The following is a 24,475-nucleotide window of genomic DNA, read 5'->3' as shown; positions in this document are numbered from 1 at the left end:
CGCCCCGTCGTGATTGGACGGCGGCCACACACTACGGTCCGCCGCCGGGACACCTTACACCGGCGCCCGCAACTTCCCCACAAGGTCACGGCTGCCGCCCCTCTGCACTCTGCCGCCCCTGGCCTGCTGACTGTGTTTAAGTTTTGATGTTCTTCTGGGTTTTTTCCTCAATAAAAATCTTTGTAAACCAAAATCAATTTTGGGAATGTATCAAAACTGGGGCAGACAGAGTCTGAAGCTGCTGCCCATGGCAACCAATCAGCTTCTAGTTTTTATTTTCAAAGCTTAACTGAACAAACTGAAGAGGGAAGGTGATTAATTACTATGGGGAACTGCTCCAGATTCTGTCTGCTTCAGGTTTGATACATTTCCTTCTCTGCCTAAAGGATTGTGATGTCACCCTCTCTAGTGTAAAAACCAGGTGAAATGTCCCTCCAAGTGTCCCTTTTTTTTAGATATCATGCATCATTTGTACATGGTAGGTTGGGCCAGGATGTGATAAACAGACATTGGATTTCAGTGCAAGGTGTGCTGTAAATACTACTGTATGTAAACCTTACTGCTTTTTTTCTCCCCTTTGGTCTGAAAGTGTTTAGTTATATCTGTTCCATAAGTGCAAAAAAAAAAAAAGGCCTGTTAATCCTGCCAGAAATCATGTGAGCTGATAACTTTCCGTGCTGGAAGCTGGAAACTCTGCTTATTGTTATCAGTTAGCATTGTTCTCAGTTCTGTCTGTGAACTACAGAATATCTCCCCTCTATGTTATGGAGAAAATTAGAGGTGGATGTGATCTGGGTTTAGGGCGCACAAAGTGTATTTCTATGCCTTGTGGTTATAGGCGAATACATTTAACCTCCCTGGCGGTATTCCCAAGTGTGGCTCGGGGTTAATTTTCTGTACCATGAGCGGTAACCCCGAGGCACACTCGGGAATACAGGGTCGCATCTCTTATCTTGTCCGCGATCCCCGCTGTGTCCTCCGGCCGATGCCGGCATCCGTCTTCCGGGTTCCGTCCTATGCGAGCGCCTGCGTCACAGGGTGGCGGAACCGGCGGGAAGTTTAAAAGTTAGAAAAAAAAGAAAAACAGATAGAGCAATAAAGGAAAGAAAAAAATAATCATACCGCCAGGGAGGTTAAATGAAAGTTTTTGTGCCTAGAGTTGAGCTTTAACAAAAATAGCAATCAAGTACATGTCAGCAGTTTTGTACAGACAGACTAAGACAGATGTTTCCCATTACATTTAACTGCACCTTATTACATTGCTCTCTACATCATTAAAGCGGACCTTTACACTCAAAAATCAGAATTGTACCAATGCATCCCTCTTTGTATGATGATTAATAATGACATATACATGTCAGGTGTAAAATGATGTGATTCTGAAATACTTATACTTGCAGAGCATTCACTTCCTGCTTTGAAAGGGCAAAATTACTTCAGTTTGCCAAAGCAATGCATCCTGGGATTGCCTTGTCTCATTTGGAAAGACATTTCCCTCCCCTGAGATGATGTGCATGGTCACATGTCTAGTCACATGTGCCAGCTTTTCAGGCAGTTAATGTAGAGCTAGTAATCTGCCCTTAGTAAACATGACCACTGTCAGAAGACGGGGGAAGAAAAGAGAAATAAGGTATGCATGCAAAGCCGTCAATTATCTAGAAGTATGTGTTTGTAGATTGTCATTACTACACATTTCTAAAGGTGTGTTTGTTGTTACTTTAAAGGAGAACTATGGGGTTAAGGCTTTTCCCCATAGTTCTCCTTAGGGTAATGGGAGGACACAAACTAGCGTCCTCCCGTCACCCTAGGCTCAGTATACCGCGAGCTGTAACTCGCGGTATACTGAGACGCCGCAGTATACCACGAGCTGCTGCTCGCGGTATACTAAGACGCCGCAGCTGAAGCGGATCCCGACAATTATGTCTGGATCCGCCCAGCTGCGTGACTGACAGCTGGCTCTGCCTATATAGAGCTGGGAGGGGGGAATCCAGCCTCTTCCCTGTCAAGGCAGAGAGCCGTGACAGGATCGAGAAGTGAGCGAACGCCGGTATGTGTTCGCTCACTTCCCGATCTACTGAGCCGACCTGTGACAGTCTCATTGTCACAGGTCGGCTAGAACTATGAGGTGAGTGAAAAGCACTCACCTCATAGTTCTTCTTTAAAGAAAAGTCTGCCAGTGCCATTACAGTACACCATGCTATGTGTAACATTTAGATTCAAATATAATCTTGCATCGCTCTTTCTGATACAGTTAGCACAGCATAAAATCATTTACCTTGTCTTCATTTTGGGTCTCCATGTGATTACAAATCACAACTACTTGTTCTTCGGTTTTCTTGCTTTTCTTCCTCTCTAGCCGATCTTTTAAATGCTTGGGAAATCCACTGAAAACGGAAGGCGCTGCGTCGAGCCGTAGCCGCGGCACCATTGCCCCCGGACGCAACATGTAATCTTTGTCAGTAAAATGATCACTGCAGATTCTGCTGGATGCAGAAGGCTTCCAGTTTTTACGTCGGATTGCTGTGACCCACATGGACAGCCGTTGGGGATCTTTCATTGGAAACCTGTAAGAATTTTTACAAGAATACTGTATCTATAATCTGTTCTCATGGGTCAGCGCACTTAAACCTGATATTTTGTTTATGGATAGGTGCCAATATGTTTAGGGCTTGTTCACACCGAAAGTGGTGCGTTCCAAAGTGGTAGGTGCAGGAACGCACCACGATCTTCCCCCTGCATTCTGGGGCGGGAGGGGCCATGGCGGTGCATTGAATTCAGTGGCACCGCTTCCACACCCCCCCGCCCGTACCCGTAGTGTGATCGGACACATGGCAAAACTTTGCCTGCGTTCCGTTCCACTGCAAATGCAAAAAATAGAGCAAGCCCTATTGTTTGCAGTAGAACGGAACGCAGGCAAAGTTTTGCCATGTGTCCGATCACACTACGGGTACGGGCGGGGGGGTGTGGAAGCGGTGCCATTAAATTCAATGTACCGCCATGCCCCCTCCCGCCCCAGAATGCAGGGGGAAGTTTTGTGAGCGATTGCGGTGTGCGTTCCAGCAGCTACCACTCTGGAACGCACCGCTTTTCGGTGTGAACAAGGCCTTAAAGAAGAACTCTGGGTAAAACTTTGATTAACCCTTGCAGTGGAGCTACCCATCCTTACCAGCTTTTTGTTCTGGTTTTGCATAACTATAACATACATATAAACGAATCTGTTTACCGGAAAAATTGTTTCCCGCATCCTCTGACAAAGTGATTATTGCAGCCATATGCCACGCATGTCATCGGCATACTGTTTGTAGTATATAGCCTAAGAAATACAAAAAGTCACTTCCATGTTAATCAGGCACACTGTATGAACTAATAGTACAGTATGAGATACATTTACAAAACAGGACCTTAAACATATGTCTAATCATTTTTTTGCATTTACTATACAGGGACATTTTTACCAAGCCTGAAATAAAAACCTAAAAGAAAATGTAACTCATTTCACTCTAACACTGAAAAAAAAAATTGTGTTTGCGTTAGGCTTTAAAGACAACTTCACTGTAATAGTTTTAAAGCTGATGTCCAGGATAAACAAATATTATCTAAATACAAGAGTCATGTGTATTCTTACTTGGTGTGCTTTGTGTATTTTTTCCAGATCTGAGCAGTAATCCTGTGTGAAACTTTGCCGCTGTAATAAAGACCAGTGTCACTGCTGCTTTTTCTCCTTGTGCAGGGTAACGGGTCTTGTATCAGCCCCTTTCTATAGTTTTCTGCAGGCGACCTGCACTGGGTGGGGCTGTTGGCCCCCTCCTTCAGCTCTTCTCTGCACAGGTTATGTACAGCACAGAGATGATGTCACTAATACTTTTATATAGTGATTTTGGGTTTACAAATACATTATGTGCACACAAAGTGGATTTAAATGTTTGATTTAAAATGTTTGTGCCCGGAGTTCAGCTTTATAGGGGAACTCCGCACAACTTCACTATGCCCCCCCCCCCAGCGTCATATGGCCTTTGCGCAAAATAACTCCAGGCAGTGTGCTGAGCCTACTGCATATACACACCTGTTAATTTCCATGCCTGGGGCCATAGGAATGAATAAAGTTAGTGGCGCACATGCACAGAAGGCTTAGCAAACAGTTGGAACTTCTTTATGCAAAAGCTGGGCAGGACCACACAACGATCTCCGGAGAGTGGCTGATGGTATGTATTTAGTTATATGGCTTACAATGAGAAGGGTGGGGGAACCTGCAGAGGTAGACAAACTCCAGCCCTCCAGCTGACGTGAAGCCACAATGCATTTGCGTTTTGGAGTCATGCCTGAGGATCAGAGTTTGTCTTCTCCTATCAAAATATACATTAGAACAGGGGTACACTGTTCATTTCAAAGTAAACATGAGAAAAGCAACAGGTTCTCTTTTGCTGGAGGGACAGAGTTTAGCTACCCCTACTACAGGGCATATTCCCACCCATGTATGTGCATTGCAGTATGTGTGATAATTCACATGCATAGGTGTAGATGGGCCCTTAAAGTTTCCCCAATAACACAGTAATCTACAAAGTGTATACAGTATGTGAGCCAGCCACATAGGAAATAATCTACTAATGATTGCATTTTATTTTGCATAACGTACAATTATTATTAGGACCTTAAAGCACAACTTCAGGAAAATTAAAAGTTTCCCGCCAATGCAAGGGTAAACTGTTTATTTACGCATGGGGAGGGGGGTAAAAGCTGTGTACTTACCTGATCCCCACTCCTGCCAGCTCCCTTCGGACTCCAAGACCAGTCCCTCTTCTGCCTTCGGCTCCAGAGGTCTAAAGACTGCAGACATCTTCCAAGTACAATGCAAGCTCCATAGTCCTGCATTGTAAGTAAGGACGCTAAGGGACCGTCCACAGCTGGATCAGAGAATAGGAGAGCACCGGGCGGTAGGGGGGAGCAAGGATCAGGTAAGTAAAACAGCATTTTCCTGGCCCTTGGCCATAAACAAGCTGTTAACCCTTGCAGTGCGAGGACAGCCCCACTGCAAGGGAAAACCTTACTTTCCCCTGGAGTTGGGCATTAAAGCCGTCTTGACTGTGGTAACGCACATTTTTGCTGTGCATTACTACAATGCATGTAAACACACATCACTTTGTGTACTGCATTGTGGTGCCACTCATTCAGAATGCAACAAAAACACACAAAAAAAAATGTGAAGGGGCCCTTGAGGACTTCTTTACCTCATTGCTGATATCTCAGTCTGCAAATGTCAGTTGCCAAGCACCTCCTGGCAGCCGTGCGTTGCAGTGGAGGGCACGGTACTGCAATTTTGTGCGTTGCAGTGATAAATGTAATGCATACACTACTTTTTTTTGCAACGCAACACATGGTATTGCAGTATGGCACATTGCAGCTCCACCAGGAGAGGTGTTGGGGAACACTGTGTAATAGCAGATGGTACACACGTTTAGCACAACACTATGTCATGCACAGGCCTTTAAAGGTGTGAATACTATTTATATTGTATTAATACTCACAGTAATCAGATCAGGAATCAACTGGATTCTATAGGCTGCTGCACTCAAATGCAATTTAAACCCAAGAATGAATATGTACTGTATTGCCGATTAGCAATCCTTAGGTGTGGCGGCTGCATTCGTTTTCTGTTTCAGACTAGGACCATTTTCAGCAAGTACAGAAAAGATCTGATGGTCCTGCCAGAATTCCAGTGTTCTTGGAACTTCTTGTTAGTAGATAGATGTCACCAGCACACCAGAAGGATTAGAAATCCAAAGTGATCATTTATTAAAACATTATGTCATCAGAACAAACGCTTTGGGGCTGCGCAGGTCAAAAATCGTCATTGCTGAGCCTGATGAACACGACCCGAAAGCGCTTGTTCTGATGACATTTTAATAAACGATCACTTTGGATTTCAAATCCTTCCGGTGTGCGACATCTACTAACATTGTCTGGCGGCAACATCCGCAGTCAATACAAGCACCCACCCTAGAGTTGCCACCTTTTCTGCAAGCGAAACCCGAACACTCAAGCGACGTGTAGACATTTATTTTGGGAGAATGAGTGGTGGCTTATTCATATGTAAATATCACAGTTGAGACTATCTTCAGTGGGGGGCCAGTAGCCCCTATCTTAATTTTGGTTGCCCCTGTCTGCCTGGCATCATGTGTCTGGGTTTCTGCTGCCATGAAACCCGAACACAGCATTCAAAACCCGAACTGTCCAGGTGAATCCTGGACAGGTGGCAACTAGGGTTGCCACCTTTTCTTCCAGCGAAACCCGAACACTCTAGTGACACACTGAAATTTTTTTTGGGGGGAGTGAATTATGGCTTATTCATATGTACATAGAGTCACCCATTCTCATGTAAATATCACTGTCAATACTATTTTTAGTGGGGGGCCATTAGCCCCTATCTTAATTTTGGTTGCCCCTGTCTGCCTGACATCATTTGTCCGGGTTTCAGCTGCCATGAAACCCGGACACAGCATTCAAAACCCAGACTGTCCGGGTGAATCCTGGACAGGTGGCAACCCTAGTGGCAACCCTAACCCACCACCATCTTGTACTGGGGACCTCTGGTAAGGAGTGTGACATCGCAATTGTACATTTCGTCTTGTAACTTCTTGTACACCGAAATGGAATATCAAACAATATTTCAGATTGACCCAATGTAAACTACACAGCACCTTCTCCCAATGAAATGAAGATGAGGAGAGTAGGAGGTGTTTTTGGTCCAACTCAAGGGAGCAGCCTGGGGTGACAACGCTGCTCCTCCAAAGATACAGTGAGTGAGAGTTGTCACCCTAGGACAGGAAATGTAGGATCACCAGATAAAAATAAAGTGAAAAACCTTAAAAAGAAAGTAAACTAATGCAGCCAGCACATCTAAGAACTGGTAAGCTGCAATATATGAAATGTTTGTTTTGTGGTTTAGATGCACCTTAAGAATACGTGTCAACCTAATAAAACCGACATTAATACCCTCTTCTATATTGCAGAGTATACCCAATATTGCAACACGGAACTCTTGCAAGTACATCCGTTTTAGGAGAATATGCCTACCAGCAACATGGCGGACGGCATCCATTATCGGCGACATTTCTTACCGTCAATGAGATGCTACTTACCCTATTAACACATTTAATGAAAAATCCGTTATGTGGTTCAGTACATTAAATTCCTTATGACTGTGGGTCACCGCATTTGTGCCATTCGGGAAAAACTCTGAAGAAGCTGCTAAACCATTTTCGAGCGCCGAAGCATCAGGCAGTACACAGGACAGCTAAACGCAGAGGGTCCTTTTTCATGAACAGGCAGTGCGTGGGCAGCTCAGCTTGCGTCCTTGCGGTGTAGTAGGCAGCGTGTTGTTGTGAAGATGGATGATGAAGAGGAGACTTATCGGCTATGGAAGATCCGGAAGACCATCATGCAGGTGAGTTTTAGGACTAGGACAAGTGTGCTGGTCTATGTAGTATAATGTGTTCAACGAGATGCTGGTAATATACACGCATGTGTGAGGAGGGAGTACAGGAACACCGATCGCCTCAGTCTTCAGCAGTCTGGATGGCATGTGTTTGGCTGTGTAAAGTGTATGTAAAGGCAAAATGTTCTTTTATTTCGTTTTGGATAGGGTGTGGAAGAATTAGACCCCATTGTTAGGTTTTTGTTACTGGCTGTGTCTCCACTAGGGTGATTCACCTCTCTATTTATAACTATTGTCACCCAGAAAAAGTGAGGGGAAATCCAACCGTTACAGTTGTCCCCAGAGCATGGGGTAGGGGGAAACCTAATGGGGGTATCTCAGCTATCTAAGTGGGGAATTCCCCTTTGAGAGATTTCCTCTAAATTCCTGTTGTGTCTGGAGACAGACAGGAAGTGAAGGGAGATTTCCAAACGGGTACATGGCCACAATAATGTAGCATTTTTTTTTATCAGTCCCTGGTTTTGTTTTTGTTTTTTTCACGGATTTGAATGCAGTTATTTTTTTTGTTCTATGGTCCCATGCGCACAGTATGTAAAGATCAGTAAATGTGCTGCGTTCAGGTCTGAAAAATCTGCATCTGAGGTCAGTAATTTCTGCATATAAATACATGTACAAGCATACACATGTATGGGTATATTTATTGCAATGGAAGTTATTATTAGACAGGATTTAAATAGCGCCAACATTTTGCGCAGTGCCGTACAATACAAGCAAGACATTACAGTTACAATACACATCAAGACAAGATGGTAAGGAGACCCTTGTCTGTGGCACTAGAATTTTACTCACTTATATGCTTTACAGAGGTAGCCACTCGCCACCCGGCTTCCCGATTAGCAGGGAAGCCGTCCCCATGGTTCTCGTCACTATGTAGTGCAGGACCTTTAAGTTCCATGCCACCAAAAAAGTGGCACTAAGGTGTTATTGTATATGTCAGTTTATTGTTGAATGCATTGAAATGTAACATACGATTTTTTCTCTTCTCCTCCTGCGTCAGTTATGCCATGACCGTGGATATCTAGTGACACAAGATGAGTTGGATCAGACTTTGGATGAGTTTAAGGCACAGTTTGGTGATAAGCCCAGTGAGGGTCGGCCCCGGCGAACGGATCTCACTGTGTTGGTCGCACACAATGATGATCCAACTGATCAGATGTTTGTATTCTTTCCTGGTAAGTGTGTGTGTAATGTGTATTACCATTGAGTAATATTTCATAAAGGGAAGGTATAATGCTGGCTTGAACAATTTTTCCCAAACTCTAGGAGCTGGCCACAATGCCTATGTAGGTACAATGGGCTGGGTACTACATTTGGGGCAGGCGTAGATGGCCAATCAAGATACTGTCTGAGATCTAACTGCATTTGGTACGATTTAAGGTGCATTGCGCTGTGCTTGGCAAATAAGCTAAGCATATGTGCACATAGCAGGGCTGCTGCCTTTTAGAGCTCAGTAAACCTAAAAACAGGGGGTAGGGGGCTGAGTGCAGCCTGAAGCAAGTGGTGCACAGATGACTTCTTAAATGACTACCTATACCAACCTATGCTTTGCACATTCAGAACCTCCCCAGCAGCATGTACTTACCCTTCTTCACTCCCCACTGTCTATTCACCATTGAAAGATGAAGAAAATACCTTTCAGTTATGGAGGAGCATGTGACTCGCCCTATGTGACAATGCTGGGCTAATCAATATTATCATACAGGGGATCAATAGCCTTGTGTAAGTATGACTCCAGCTACTCATAGCAAAGGCCCATTCACATACACTGTGTGCACAATTATTAGGCAAGTTGTATTTGTGAGGATTCATTCCATTATTGAACACCTACAGTGCTCTCGGTCAATCCAAAATGTTAATAAACCTCAAACCTGAATATTTGGGTGTGCACAGTTATTGGGCAACTATTAGTGTGCAGGATTATTATGCAACTAAATATAAAACAAACCTTTTCCCATCTCACTTGTTTATTTTCATGTGAGAATAATAAACAAACAACTCAAACATTTCCGACATTTTCAAAAACAAAATCAGTGACCACTATGGCCCCCCCCTTCTTTTCAATAAGAGTCATCAGCCTTCCATCCATGGGGTCTGTCAGTTTCTTTATCTGTTGACGATAAACTTTTTGTGCAGCAGCAACCATAGCCTCCCAGAGACTGTTCAGAGAGGTATACTGTTTTCCTTCACCGTAAAATTCCCATTTAAGAAGGGCCCACAAGTTCTCAATAGGGTTTAGGTCAGGTGAGGAAGGGGGCCATGTCATTAGTATTTCATCTTTAAGGCCTTTACTGGCTAGCCACACAGTGGAGTACTTAGATGCATGCGATGGAGCATTGTCCTGCATAAATATCATGGCCTTCTTGAAAGATGCAGACTTTTTCCTGTACCACTGCTTGCAGATATTGTCTTCTAAAAACTGGCAGTAGGTTTGGGAGTTGATTTTGAGTCCATCTTCAACCCGAAAAGGTCCAACTAGTTCATCTATATTAATACCAGTACCCCACCTCCACCTTGGTGTCTGAGTCGAAGTGGAGCTCTGTGCCCGTTACTTATCCAGCCAGGGGCCCATCCATCTGGTCCGTCAAGAGTCACTCATCTCATCAGTCCATAAAACCTTTGAAAAATCTGTCTTCAGATATTTCTTGGCCCAGTCTTGATGTTTCAACATATGTGTCTTGTTCAGTGGTGGTTGGGTTTCAGCCTTCCTTACCTTGGCCATGTTTGTGAGCACTGAACACCTTGTACTTCTGGACACTCCAGGTAAGCTGCAGTTCTGGAATATGACAGCACTGGAGGATAATGGGTTCCTGGTAGCTTCACGTTTGATTCTTCTCAAATCTTTGGCAGTTAATTTGCGTCTTTTTTTTTTCAACACGTTTTCTTGCGACCCTGTTAACTATTTGCAGCAAAAAGTTTGATGGTTCTGTGATGATGCCCCAATATTGTAGCAATTTCAAGAGTGCTGCATCCCTCTGAAGGACTTTTTAAAATTTGTGACTGTTCAGAGTCCGTTAAATCTCTTTTGGCCCACTTTGCCCGAGGAAAAGAAGCTGCCTAATTATTATGCACAACTTGATATTGGGTGTTGGTCTCCTAAGGCCACACCCTGCTCATTACACATCTCCTGATATGCTTAAATCCAATAAGCCTTCAGGTTGGAGTTAGGACAATATGCCTACAAATGGTGATTTGGTCAAAATACTCACTTGCCTAATAATTGTGCAGAAAGTGTATTTTTTGTTGTAAACCGTTGTGCAGTGTGTTTTTAAAGCCACAGGCGTAGTGCACCACAATGCACAGATGTGAATAGTGGTGCACTTTGGAGGAGTACAGGTTTGCCATACTGCAACACACATTGATGTGTGGCATAACACGTTAACTTGTGTGCAGTAACGCACCACAAATATGTAAATCTGGCCTAATACAGGGCTTTCCTTTTAATCTCGGCAGCTTAGCGGAAGGGCAAGGAAGGGAAATGGAAGGCAAGCATATAAGGCTTGGTAGGGGGGAATTTAGTGAACCTGTTGGTTTGTCCCTGCATAGGCAAGGCACAGGTTTACATTAAGCTGGCAGTAGCTGAGGGTAAACATCATCTGTGAGAATCCCAATGTAATGCTGCTTACCATGTGTGCATTTTCCTTGTGAGTCCGCTCAGGGCTTTACACTGTAGCAGGGATAGGTCCCAGTTCACACACTGTTCACTCAGTAGTGCTCAGTCCCTGGGGTGGATACATTTCTTTTTTTTATCAATCAGTAACCATGTTCCCACCATGCCTTGGCAGTGTCCACAATGTAGTATCTTTGGAAGCATTTCCCGACTGTATGCACTGCTTTCTCTTCTCCACCCTCCCCTGCATATTATATTCTCTGACAGTGAACACAATCAGATGTCACTACTCTGTCCCCTCCATCTCTAATCAACACTCTGTTCTAACTCTGTCTCCTTTCTCCCCTGTCATGGTTGGCTCTTGCTTTACCAGCTTCTCTGCCCCCTAACCATGCCCAGTTTTAACTATTCCCCCAGTGATCCATGATTGTATCAGATGCAGTACTTTCTATCCCATGTCCATGATCCCTTCACACTTACCTCCTGTCTTTTGCCAATTCATTCCTCCTGAACTTTTTGTTTAACTTTCATCCTGATCAAGGTCTGCCATCTGTATTCTCCCTTCCGTAATTATGGACTTTCTCTTACCCTCCATTACATTTGATTGGCTCATGCTATGACTTCTCCCTCTTTCCCCCTCTGCCAACTACTGCTCTACCTTCTCTACCTCTCCCAGCATTTCATGGTTAGCCATTGCCTAACCCCCAAGTACAGGTTCCGCCACCATTCTGTTTCCTCTTTCTTTCTTTGTAGTCCATGGGAGCCTCCCTCTGCCTCTTCTCCCAATGGTCTCTGCCTTTATATCCTCCAGCTCTGTTATCAGTTAATGCTGTCTCCCTCTATAATTAGTTCTATTGAGATGGCACTATTGACCAAATAATGCATGTCCTGCGTATATATTGTCTGTCCAGAAACAAGTAAGAAACCTATACTAACTTGCTTATGAACATGCACACATTTTCTGATGTTCTTCTATACGCTGAAAACATATCTTAAAAAATGAAAATTGCTATAGATTCCTATTATTCTTGATTTTCAGAGGAGCCAAAGGTTGGCATAAAGACCATAAAAATGTACTGTCAGAGGATGCAGGAGGAAAACATTACCAGAGCCATCATAGTGGTGCAGCAAGGAATGACACCATCTGCCAAGCAGGTAACGATCCTCACTGCTGAGAGTATTAAAGACTATTTATAATTTTAAAAAACCTATAGGTTTCCTGTAACACAAGATAAAGAATATAGTCACTCCTTATGTGTCTGTAGTATGCAATGAAACCAAGTGCTCTGATACCTTCTTGTGGCTTTAGTCCAGACTGTTTTATGCCTGTGCCTTTTGTGTTCATAGCCTTGTGATCAATAAGCAATAATCTATAGATATCGATTGCCATTATAAAACACTACAAGAGGTAGAACAAATAGGCCAGAGCTCCTTGTAGCTGCACTGCAGAGGTTTTATGATGAGGGAAACGGGTACAAAAGCAGGTGGCATATGGACAGAAGAGTATTTGTAAATGATCTTCTTTAACACAGCATCATAGATTTAATTTTTTGTCAATATTTTTCCATTAATGTCTGCCGTCTTAACTCAACGCAGTTCAACAGTAAGTTTGCTTAAGGTGTACAGTCCTTCATTTTTCATTTGATGCTACAAACTTATATGCCCGCTTGAGGTCTGGTTTGTGAAAACTAATCTTTGAGATTTGCTCATACATAGTTCTGGTCAGATCCGTCAGAGTGTTTCCCACTTCTGGATTATGCATGTGTCAGACACAGATGGGTAAGGGCACTCATTGTGTGAGAGTGGATAGTGTTAGGTCAGTAATCTGTCATTTGTGTCTTGCCTTAGTTTTTTTTCATGTATTATTTGTTATTTTGTAGTCATTGGTGGACATGGCTCCTAAATACATCTTGGAACAGTTTCTGCAGCAGGAGCTTCTGATTAACATTACAGAACATGAGGTGAGTGGCATGTTGATGATATTGATGATGCTCTTATACGCTTTCTCTTTTTCTATTCACGTTTGAGGTAATGATAATGTGCATTTAGGTTAATACTACATTGAGTTATGCTTTTTCTGTACCTTTTATCATGCTTACATGAAAAAGTTTGGAACAATTTCTCCATTCCTGAATAGTCTGACAGGTGTTTAATATAACATGGGTGCAAAAATGGAAAAAAGGGCCTCAGTCATGAAGGGGTTAATATCCTTCCTGCTTTGTGTCATGGCTGTAGTATCTTGTGACATATGGCACAAGGGATTACCAATACACTGTCTGATTATAGAGCTTTTAGAGAATAGACAAGCACTAAAGGAAAAATAACCATATAACCTTCCTGGGTATGGGATGCTTTTGATTGTATTTAATATAGAATGCTCATATTTAAAGTGGAATTATACACCTAGAGTGAAACATTGCTGGCAAGCTTTATTGCAGAATGAATAAACTCAAAAGCAGAGCAGACAGAATCTGGAGCAGTTGCCCATAGTAACCAATCAGCTTTTATCTTTAACTTTCAAAGCTTAACTGAGTGAGAAGCTGGTTGGTTACTATGAGCAACTGTTCCAGATTTTGATAAATTCCCCCCTGTTCATGGATCACACTGGGATAGTAAGCCCCTGCTTACTATCCAGTCAGTGTGGTGTCATTTTGTTACATACAATGTATTATTACAGTGAGCTGCATGCCACACCAAACTTCAGTGATTTGTTCGCCCCTGTGTAAAATGACACTGACAGATAATCTGCAAGTGTCATTATGTAATACAGTGTAAAATGTATTGTAATATTGTAGTTACTATTTGTATGCAGATCTGCATATGACATCCGTGAAAACCTCACAAAAAAACTTTTTTTTTTTTCATCTTTTATTTTCTTTTTACACTTAACTTTATTGCTATGACATGGGGGACTAAGAAGCTCCCTATGTGATAGCTAATTTACATGACAGGTCCTCTTTTATGGAGACATCAGGGGTCTCCAAGACCCCTAATGTTACCTAGGGACCCCCAGAGAAGCTGAACCAGAGATCTGCTTCTCCCCAGCTTCTGAAGCTGGGAATGACAGCTGAATGCGGAAGTGATGTAAAATACATCACTTCCAGCATTCAGGACCGGGGAGGAGCTCAGAGGACTGACCTCCCTTTGATCTCCTGTCACAGAGCAGGCGTGCCGGTCTCAGCCACAGCAGTGACTGCGGGGGGTGGTAAACCCGTAGCTAATACGGGGGGTAGGGTCTGTTTACAGCACCGGCTTTGGTTTAAAAATTTAAAGCTGCAGGAGAGGTCTGACGGCCACATGAAATGGCCTTGCAGGCTGGATTTTGCGTGCAGGTCTTGTGCTTGACACATGTGCGCTAGGCTTAGGAGGGAACCAGCAAGTTTGATGCATATGCTGTGGAGATGCCCAAAGCTTGTGACCTTAATTAACAATGTTTATCAAGTACAATTACCTCTGGATCCCAGGTTATGATTGCTTCAGCTGTATAATCATTGTAGAGCCTACTTAGTTTGTTATGGGTACTGTGATGTGGTGGGTGATGATACTGTGTATTGAGTGACATTTGGGTAGGGGCGACTGCGGTGGATGCACAGGTTACTTTAAAGTGACATTAAACCCTCATATTTTTTAACATAAACCAATACTGTAATGTGCGCCTTACTGTAATCCATGGTTGTTTCCCTTCTCTTTTGCTGCTCTTCCTTTTAAATCTGTATCTCTTCTCATGCTTGGGGAGAACTTCCCTTTGCAGCTGAGTGCCTCTTCCTGTAGTGCTGGCTCAGGTTGTGAACCTACACACAGACACCATGTATCCATTTCAGAGACAAGGCAGTCTGCTGCAAAACAGAAGTTCTGCCCAGCATGAGAACAGATACAGATTTAAAAGGAAGAGCAGCAAAGAGAAGGGAAACTACCATGGATTACAGTAAGGCACACATTACAGTATTGTTTTATGTTAAAAAATATGAGGGTTTAATGTCACTTTAATGAAAATCTAAGCTATATTCCTCAATGCCAACAAAGAATATAAGACCACTTATATTGTGCACCAAATACCTTTTGCAAGCCCATTATTGCATTGTAAAAGTAGCTGTGACATCATCACTGTGCTGCACATAGCCTGTGTAGAGAGCAGAGCTGTGGGAGGGACCCAGCAGGCCCCACCCACTACAGGAGAAGGCTGAGACCAGACCAGTCTGTTCTCTGCGAGTGCGAGCTCACATTCCCCCCCACTCACAGAGTCGAATAGAAGTGACATTTCAGATCCCACTACAGGAGAAGGCTGAGACCAGACCAGTCTGTTCTCTGCGAGTGCGAGCTCACATTCCCCCCCCACTCACAGAGTCGAATAGAAGTGACATTTCAGGACCGATCATCTGTTCCAGGGCAGATCAGTTCTCCTGCACATACGATTTGCGATGCCGATCTTCCCTGGAACAGCTGAGAAAGCGTTGGAATGCGTCACCTATTGGCATTCACACATTCCACCGTGGAAAAACTGGGTGGGATTACATTGAAATGTGTGACCACATCACCGGTCACACATTCCAACCTAGTCACAAACTTTGATGGAACAGCGGCCCTGTCTAATTAGAGAAATAGATTATAATAGGCAACATTACAGTGTAATATTCCTCCATTATAATCCACTTTTCTAAATAAATGAAATAACAGCACACAGTGTGCAGTTACACCCGTACCACCAGCTGCACTTAGGCCCCTGGACCTAAGGGACCATGCTAGGTTCCAAAACGTTGCTTTGAGCTTGTGATGCCATGTGTATCTGATGTCAATAAAAGGACGGATTGATGCATTGGCTGTAGGTGTGCGGGTGACTACTTTTTCTACATTCTGATTTGTGCGTCACCATCTGCATGTCATTCAGCACCCTCCATTATATTACCATGGAATTCCGGTCTGGCAGTGCAATGGGACAGGAATAAATGAATGTTTGGGCAAACGTGTTGTCATGTCTACCTTTTGCCAGTAGGTATAGGTCTGGGTGTGTACTGGATTGAGACCTTGTCTGGCTGATTGAGGTGATATTTCTGATTGCAGAATGTCATTACATCACAGCAGTCCTTGAGTTAGGAGTACTTTTCCTTATTGATATTATTAGTAAGTTGAGCAGACCCTGTGTAACTTTGCAATAATGTTCATAATATACAACAACACAGTTTCTTCTCATCTGTTTACCACATTGTTATTTTGCTTTTAACTATAACACAGCAGAGGATATTTATATTCTATTTGTATCATCTGACCAGGATGCTGAGGATGAATCATTTGATCATTTGACACTTGCACAATAGTGTTCCCTTTCTCTCCCAGTTTCTCAACAATCTTTATAACCCTGTCATGTTTGTGTTTGACGTATTCCTTTCCTTTTCCTCACCAGCTGGTTCCCGAACATGTGGTGATGACTAAAGATGAAGTGACGGAACTTCTGGCAAGATAGTATCCTTTTGTGGTCTACATTGTGGAAGATGAGCGAGAGATATATTTTTCAGTGTTAACTCAAAAATCCAAATTCAGTCCATATCTTTTTTGAAGGAGATGTCGGCTTTGTTTGGATATATATTTATATATGGATATTGTATTTTAAAATATACTTAACCTAGTTAAAATAATATCTAAAGCCCTTTTTTTAGTTTTGAAAAGAAGGTAATAGTTAAAAATCATACCACTTTTTTTGATCTAGTGTATGCGTCCTATTTGGGAGATTTCGCCTTTACTTCTTGTCACCAGACACAACGGAAAGTGAGATCTCTATAGCAACGTTTCTCAACCTTTCCACCAGTCACGGCATCCTTTAAATCTATGCTATTTTATACTGGGGTGCCTCAAGATTTGGCACCCTTTTAACCACTTCTGGGCCGCAAATACGTCTCTGGACGGCGGCCCATTAAAGTGGTTAAAACAAGAACACAGCTGCTGCAGCAGCCGTGTTCATGGTACCGCTTTTAACAGCAGGCGATGGCTGTTAATGTGCAAGCGATCCGACGTCTGTACAGCCGCCAGATCGTTTGTACCGTGCGGCGCTGCCGTTGGCTTCCCCGGGCACCGCTGTCCCCCTGCGGCGCCCGGGAGCGGGTCTCCCCGCAATGATCGGAGACAGATTCAGAGGCTTCCAGCCACTGATCTCTCCTCCGATCACTGGACCCGGTGATGTGTATTACATGACTTCCGGTGTCACTCTTACAGTCTCCAGCTCTTAGAGCCAGGAGATGAAGCTGGTGAAGCAGATCTCTGCTTCTTCAGCTTCTTTGTGGTCCCTAGGTGACATTAGGGGTCTGAAAGACCCCTGATGTCTCCATAAAGAGGAACTGTTGCACCTATCTGCTATTACATAGGGGGCTTGTTAGTCCCCTTGTTGGGTTTGTTGTTTCTGTTGGCCCACCCCTCTTTTTTGGTACTGCTCTGTGACGTCCCTACAGTACATGATCTCCGATCTGTTCCCTGTGTCCTTCAATGAACGGGAGAGAAAATAGGATTTTGGTACTCACCGTAAAATCCTTTTCTCTCCGTTCATTGAAGGACACAGGGCCCGCCCCTCTATGTGGGTGTGTAATCCTTTACTGCTTGTTACTAAACTGGAGACTTGTCAGCAGGTGGGGGGTTTGGCCACCGGCAGGGGCCGCCCCTAGGCTGTGATTGGTCTTTAGTTTTTTTGTGCCTAGCGTCCTTCTCCTGCAGGTGGCGATATTACCCTACAGTACATGATCTCCGATCTGTTCCCTGTGTCCTTCAATGAACGAAAAGGATTTTACGGTGAGTACCAAAATCCTATTTTTGTGGCTTCATGGGTGAGTGCAATTTTAAGGCTAGACATGTTTGGTATCTATTTACCCGACCTGACCCCATCTTTTATATTTTGCCAAAAAATTGGGTATTCTGTTTTTGTGCGCTAAATTTTAATTTAATGTATTTTTTTCCTAAAAATACTGGTTTGATAAATGTTTGCGCAAATACCATGCGACAGAAGAAATTGCAACTCCTTCTTCTTTTTTTTTTTTTTTTTTATTCAACAGGGCCCTGCTTTCAGAACATATATCATTGTTTGGGAGTCTGAAGCTGTTTTCTAGGCAACAATGTATATTTTATCATGTGTGTGCAAATGTAAGAAAATGCCCCGGACAGCAAGTGGTTAAACGGGGCCCCCACGTTCGCCCCATCAGTATCTCCCTTCACATCAGGACCCCACTTTTGACATCAGACGTTCCTCTTTCATATGAGTGGCCCCCCCTACATTATGAGCTCCCTTCACATATTGTTCCCACTGCCAGGAAAAAATGAGGTACCCCTGAGGAAGCCAGAAGGCACACCGGGGTGACACAACACCCTGGTTGAGAGAGGATGCTTTAAAGTAAGAGAAATCCTTGGCACAAGTACCCCCATAGAAGGATTTTCCCTCAAATGTACTTCCAGTGACACCTCTATATCTAGATTTTCAGTCTTTGTGACCATGCACAAGTGAATATTACCAGCAAGGGCACAGACAAATGCCTGACAGTTTCTAACCCCTTACCACTTCGAACAGGAAAAAAATGCCTTTTAGATAGATGTTAAGGCTGAAAACCATGCTGTTGCCTTGTCTCTGCATGTTACCTTAACCACGTATTCAGTAAATTACGGGAATCCCAACTCCCTCGCATTCAGGCTGGAGACCCAGTGGCGAGATATTTTGGTTTAAAGAGAGGCCAGGTAAGTTTTGTGCTGTTGAAAGGAAACTATAATAGTGAGGGTTTATCAAAACTTCGAGCCAGCATTTAACCCTTGCAGTGCATGGGGTATCCCCAAGGGTTAATCATTTTCCATGGAGTTCTTTAGTTGCACCATAACGCACCTTGCCAATGCAGCGCCCCACAATGCACAGTACCATGCACACACCTTATTGGCAGCCTTTACACATTGCTGTGTGAATCTATGCTAATTGAAAGTATGCAGGGAACTGTACAGGTGGGAGAGGGAGGCGTGCTATGTCAGCTTGTGCTTTAGTCTTATAACTGTAAATAGAAACATGGAGCGCAATCTGAGGAAATATGAAATATTAATATCAAAGTGAAGGATTTCTTTTTTGTAGTTCTAAACCTAATGAATATATGCAAAACACAATACATTTTTTCAAAGTGCTCAGATATTTCCGTTTGAAAGCCATAGTGATCTGTAAAGCTCTCAAATGAGATCTGAAACACAAGAATGGCAAACATCCTGTTTTTTTTTTTTTTTGATGTGATGGATGGAGGCCGACACCGCAGAGGTTGTCTGCGTTTTCAGTACATGCTCAGTTTGATTTGCCCATGTTGCAACAGGATTACCTGTGTTTGGTGTGAATGGGGTCTTCGGCCTTGTTCTCATGGGTTTCATCTCATACAAAGAGTAGTGTGTACAGCAAGTTTTCACCAGGCATCTGCAAACTTTGTTAAAGCCTTCACAACACCATTGGCCACAGTAGGGGAGAGTTAGAATCCCTGGTAATGTTTTGTTTGTGTCCCTGTGACTTTTTCTCCTGGTGACCATTGTCACGGAGACAGAAGAATATGGAAAATCCAAATATTTACAGTTCTCACAAGAAGATATGGGAGGAAATCTTCTAATGGGAACATGTGTTCTTGTGACCACTGTTCAAGAGAGGAATCCCTCCCTGTTGGCTTTCCCACAGTTGAGGGAAATCTTCTCAAAGGGAAACGGACACTAAAAAAATTTGTATTTGTATTCTAACCCTTCCTTAACCTCCCTGGCGGTATTCCCGAGTGTGGCTCCAGGTTACTTTTCAGCACCAAAAGTGGTAACTCCGAGCCACACTCGGGATTACAGCGTGGCGTCTCTTACCTTGTCCACGGTCCCCGCTGTGTCCTCGGGCCGATGCCGGCATCCGTCTTCCGGGTTCCGTCCCTTGCGAGCGCCCGCGTCGCAGAGGGGCGGAACCGGCGGGAGATTTAAAAGTAAAAATTTGGTGGAAAAAACTGAGATAATCAGACCGCCAGGGAGGTTAATCTATTCTAAACCAAAAATAAATGTTTTAGCCATGCACATGTTTCCATGTTTCCCTTTTGAATACCCTGCAAATACAGGAAAATACCTGTTGGACCTGCCAGAAATGTACTTGGCTCCTAAGACCTATGTGGATTGAGTGGTGTCAGCCTTGCCTATTGTCTGTTGCTAAACTAGTCCCACTCAGATACAACACAAAGGTTAACCATTCTGAAATTCATGATGAGAACTGGAAGGGCTGAATGATCTCCATGGGTGTGGAAATAAAAAAAAAAACAAATGACTTGTCCAAGGGCTAAAGCAGGGGGCCCAATCTACTTGTCGTTATACAAAAAAGAATTGTAACCAAAACCATATTTAACCGTTAAGAAGCACTTCTCATTGGTCAGTATGGTCACCTGACCAATGGGGTGCTCGCAATTGGCGAGTGAATTCAAAATCAATAGCACAGGGCTGCGCTAGATGGCAGTACGGGGTACAGATAGTACACCTGCACTGGCAGAAGGGAAGGACTGTTCGCCGAAATTTAAGTATAGCAGAGGGGGAGAGGGGGCTAGATGTGAGCGGGTAATTCCATTTTCCCAAAGTAACTGGGAAAGTGAACTTGCTCCTTAATGCACATTGTGTGTGTTAGAGCGTTGCTGACCAGCTACCACAATGGGATACACACACACACACTGCCCTACCCATGCGTTTATTCGCATGCAGACGGCAGGGTTGTTTTCTATATATATATATATACAGTGGGGCAAAAAAGTATTTAGTCAGCCACCAATTGTGCAAGTTCTCCCACTTAAAAAGATGAGAGAGACCTGTAATTGGCATCATAGGTAGACCTCAACTATGAGAGACAAAATGAGAAAACAAATCCAGATATATATATATATATATATTTAATGTTGTTGTTTTGTCGCCAAACGTCCTATTTTGTGGTTGTACACTTCAACACTGTTGTCTGCTCTTCCACAGGTGGTAAAGATTATTCGTCCTAGTGAGACTGCAGGTCGTTACATTACCTACCGATTAGTGCAATGAGGTGTGAGTTTTCTTTTTACCCTGGAATACTAGAAACTTCTTGAGCAGATGTGCAGAATTTTTAGATGGAGACACAGCAGAGCGAGCCAACAGAAGAGACTCCAAGAACATGTCGTACTTATGATGAAAAGTGTGTGATGAAACACTTTAGCCCCTTGCGTCTATTCAGAATCAATGACCGTGCTTCTGTAAGGCATTCTTTCAGCAGACCCCTCTGTTTTTATATTGGGGGGAATTAACTTTATCAAATACTCTGATGCAATGACAAAATTAGGAGTATACTTTTGTATTTATCATGATTTGTTTTGTAAATGGGGCAGGTAACATTTAGCTTTTATAAAGTGGTTTTCATGCCTAGTACCCAAGAATGGAAAGCAAATAAATGTGCTTTGAAAACCGTTCTTTTTAGAAAAAGTGACTTTATTTCAAGCCAGTACACATAATACCAGACACACACAAGCTTAATAATTATATGCACAATCTTTTGTAAAGTCTCTGCACGACTATGGTTGCAGAGCTTAAGTCTGTTTTCTTGTACCATTCATGGTGAGGTTACACGATGTTCATGTGTATTCTGTACACACAAAGCTGAAAGCTGCTTCTAAAGAAAAGTGCCCATTAGGTGTCAAGCCCAACTCCAGCCAAAAGGCTCTGTCCCTTCCCCATTCAATTTACTGCTAGAACATTTTGGCGGTAGTTAGACCTTTTAAAAAAGGACCTCTGTCCCAAAGGAAGCAGAATGTCCTTGTCTCAAGCTGTATACTATTTCTGTGGCAGAGCAATTTTATTTTAATTCACCAAGCCAGTGCCCTGGAACTAGAATGCTGCAAGCGTTGGAAAGGCTGCCTCCCATTAGAGGTGGTTTGCTTTGTAACCGAGTCCCTTAAATCCCTCCTAGATTATTTAGATAACTGGGCTGCAAGGCACATAAGACAGAATTTAGTGCCCTATACAAACTGGGGATAGCGGCCGGATGAAGAGCTCAGTGTGGTTCTTCCTTGTAACAAACGGATGATGGGAAGGTGACGGTGGCAATGCAAAGGGGTCCTCATAACTTGAGCAGTCATTAGCACATTGTTAGACTGATTTGTGTTGCTTCCTGCCAGATCTTGACTTTTAGCATTGTCTTCTTCTGACTCGGACTGTACATCGGTTCCAATGAAGGGGATATCATCGGTGCCAGTCTCACCGACCTCTTTTGAAAGTTGAGCATTGGTTTCCCATTGCCTGGGCAAGTCTTCTCCACCATCTGATTCAGAATCTGAATCCACTGATCCAACTGACTCTGAAACAAAAATAATTCATTACTGGAAACCTGCAATGAAAAATATGGTGGCTGCCATTACTCTCCTGCAGGTGCTACTTGCCTGGCATACAAGCATGCAGAGCAGGAAAGTCACAATGTAGTCACAACTCCTGGTCTTCATACTTGTTTGAGGTCTGCAACTCAGTAGGTATTGAAGCGATTGGATCAGCATACACTAATAGCCAGGCAATTAGCTTTATCAAAAAAAAAAGCCGTCAGCAATGGCAGTTTCTTCTTAGTACAGGGTTCCTTTAAAAACTTTAGTTTTTTTATTCTTTTACCTAATCAAACATTCCCTGGCATGGCTAAACTATCACAGGTAGTGAATGGGCAACATTGCAATCTGGTTTCATCACTGTCACCTGTGATGGTATTGCTTTTGGAAAATCAATTTGTCATTGATTCAACACTCCCTGTGGTCTAAAGGCAATCCTTTTTTTTTTTTATTGGATTACCTGGTACTAATAGAGGATTTTTGTACCAGCCGTAAAATCCTTTTCTTGGAGCCCATTGAGGTACACAGGTCTCACCCCTCTGGGTGCATGATCATACTCCCAGTACTGCTTGATACAAAACTGAGGCATACTTGTAGTAGGATGAGTTATTCTGGGCTGACCTACTCCTTCTCTACTTTTTTTCTTTTTCATTTGACAGTGTCCAATCCCCCTATAGGCAGCAGTATAACCTGAAGGTGAATGACTTCCTGTGTCCCTCAATGGATTCCAAGAAATGCATGTTATGAGTACAGAAATCCTTTTTTTTTTTTCTCATCCATTAAGGGAAGTCCTTTACTTGCAGGACGTCCCAACAAACAAAAGTGGGGACTGCCTGCAGCCCAAAGAGGCACTTGAAGTACCTTATGTCCCAAGCTGGCATCAGATGAGATCTCAACATCCACCTAGAAGAATTTAGAGAATGTTTTTACAGAAGACCAGGTGGCAGCCATGCAAATCTGGGAAACTATTGCTCAATGCCAAAATGCTTTCATATTTTACCATAGTGCACCTTAACAGGAAAGGGTGGATCCTGATCCTTGAGACCATAAGCTTCAATAATGGTCTGTCTGAGCCACCTAGAGATTGGTGCAATGAGAACCTGGTGCCGTCTTATTGGGACCATCCAGGATGATCCCACGGTCTGGATCACTTTCAGGTAATGGAGGGAAATTTTCTTTTGGTGAAGTTGGACAGAGGGATGGTGAAACAATGGCTCTAATGAAAGGCAAAACCTACCTTAGGTGAAAAGGAAGTCCTGGGCCTCAAAACCGCCTTGTCCCTATGCAAAACCAGAAAAAGGCTCCAATGTGCAAAGAGAACCAGATTTAGTTCTCATGGAGTCACAGCTAAACAAACTGAGGGAGCTTCTTGTGAGACTCCCTACACAAAAGTCTTAAAGAGTGAGATGCCAGCGGTATCTAAAACATGATAGAAAGGGCAGAAACCTGATCTTTGATCGTGATTAGAGCCAAATGCTCGCAGTGAGCAAAGCATGCCTTCCATTTCTAATGAGACCTTGCCGGAAGTAGATTTCTTAGATTTTAACATTGTGGGAATCACTGATTCAGAGGTACCCCTGTCTTCCAGAGCCTTGGATTCAACAGCCATGATGTTAAAGCCAGTGACCCTGAAGCCATAGGGTAAATGAGTCCTTAAGACAGAGCAACCAGATGATTTGGTAGAGCACATAGGAGTCTTTAACAGGTTGGAGTACTGTGTCCGCCAGAACCAATCCTTTGCAATGAGGATCCCCAGAATGCCCTCCATTTCAATCCTGCAAAGCGGACAAGGAAGAATGTTTAGAGAAGGAAATGCATAGAGCATGGTGTACTGACTCAACAGAGCCACCAGAGCATCCATTGCTTCCATCAGAGGATCCTTCTACCTGCAGACAAACCTGTCCTGTTTGTTGTTGAACCTGGAACACCTCCAGGTGTAGCTACCACTCCCGTGGGTCCATATGTCAACTGAGGAAGTCTCCCTGTTAGTCGTCTACCCCTGGGCTATAAACAGTAGACAAGGTTGGAACTTGAAGTTCTGCCTAG

The 24,475-nt window shown here is 43.4% G+C and overlaps 3 protein-coding genes across 5 annotated transcripts in view; 1 reads left to right on the top strand and 2 right to left on the bottom strand.

The window, feature by feature from the left end:
* LOC108789487 overlaps window positions 1–3,295 on the bottom strand; it is a 17,912-nt gene extending 14,617 nt beyond the window's left edge. The window contains exons 1-2 of the mRNA XM_018559512.1: window positions 3,224–3,295; window positions 2,276–2,564 (exon numbers count right to left, since the gene is read on the bottom strand). Coding sequence (XP_018415014.1) covers window positions 2,276–2,564; window positions 3,224–3,294 — 360 coding nt within the window. The 5' untranslated portion in view covers window position 3,295. The remainder of the gene's footprint in view (window positions 1–2,275; window positions 2,565–3,223) is intronic.
* The window catches only part of POLR2E (RNA polymerase II subunit E), a 29,210-nt gene extending 7,899 nt beyond the window's left edge, over window positions 1–21,311 (top strand). Inside the window, exons 2-8 of one of the 2 annotated variants that reach the window (XM_018559517.1) lie at window positions 7,363–7,441; window positions 8,490–8,664; window positions 12,139–12,254; window positions 12,980–13,060; window positions 16,498–16,556; window positions 18,725–18,803; window positions 21,063–21,311. In XM_018559517.1, the coding sequence (XP_018415019.1) occupies window positions 7,385–7,441; window positions 8,490–8,664; window positions 12,139–12,254; window positions 12,980–13,060; window positions 16,498–16,556; window positions 18,725–18,803; window positions 21,063–21,128 (633 nt within the window). In that variant the 5' untranslated portion in view covers window positions 7,363–7,384 and the 3' untranslated portion in view covers window positions 21,129–21,311. Of the gene's footprint in view, window positions 1–7,353; window positions 7,442–8,489; window positions 8,665–12,138; window positions 12,255–12,979; window positions 13,061–16,497; window positions 16,557–18,724; window positions 18,804–21,062 lie in introns of those variants that run through there. The other variant, XM_018559516.1, reaches the window with a different exon arrangement.
* A 629-nt stretch (window positions 21,312–21,940) lies between these two features.
* The window catches only part of ARHGAP45 (Rho GTPase activating protein 45), a 67,531-nt gene continuing 64,996 nt past the window's right edge, over window positions 21,941–24,475 (bottom strand). For both annotated transcript variants that reach the window (XM_018559539.1, XM_018559540.1), the window contains one exon: window positions 21,941–22,413. In XM_018559539.1, coding sequence (XP_018415041.1) covers window positions 22,076–22,413 — 338 coding nt within the window. In that variant the 3' untranslated portion in view covers window positions 21,941–22,075. The remainder of the gene's footprint in view (window positions 22,414–24,475) is intronic.

This window comes from Nanorana parkeri, unplaced genomic scaffold (genome assembly GCF_000935625.1).
Source record: "Nanorana parkeri isolate BGI_ZX_2015 unplaced genomic scaffold, ASM93562v1 scaffold401, whole genome shotgun sequence".
Lineage (NCBI taxonomy): Eukaryota > Metazoa > Chordata > Amphibia > Anura > Dicroglossidae > Nanorana > Nanorana parkeri.
The sequence above is the reverse complement of the archived record's forward strand: the minus strand, read 5'-3'. Positions and strand labels throughout refer to the sequence as shown.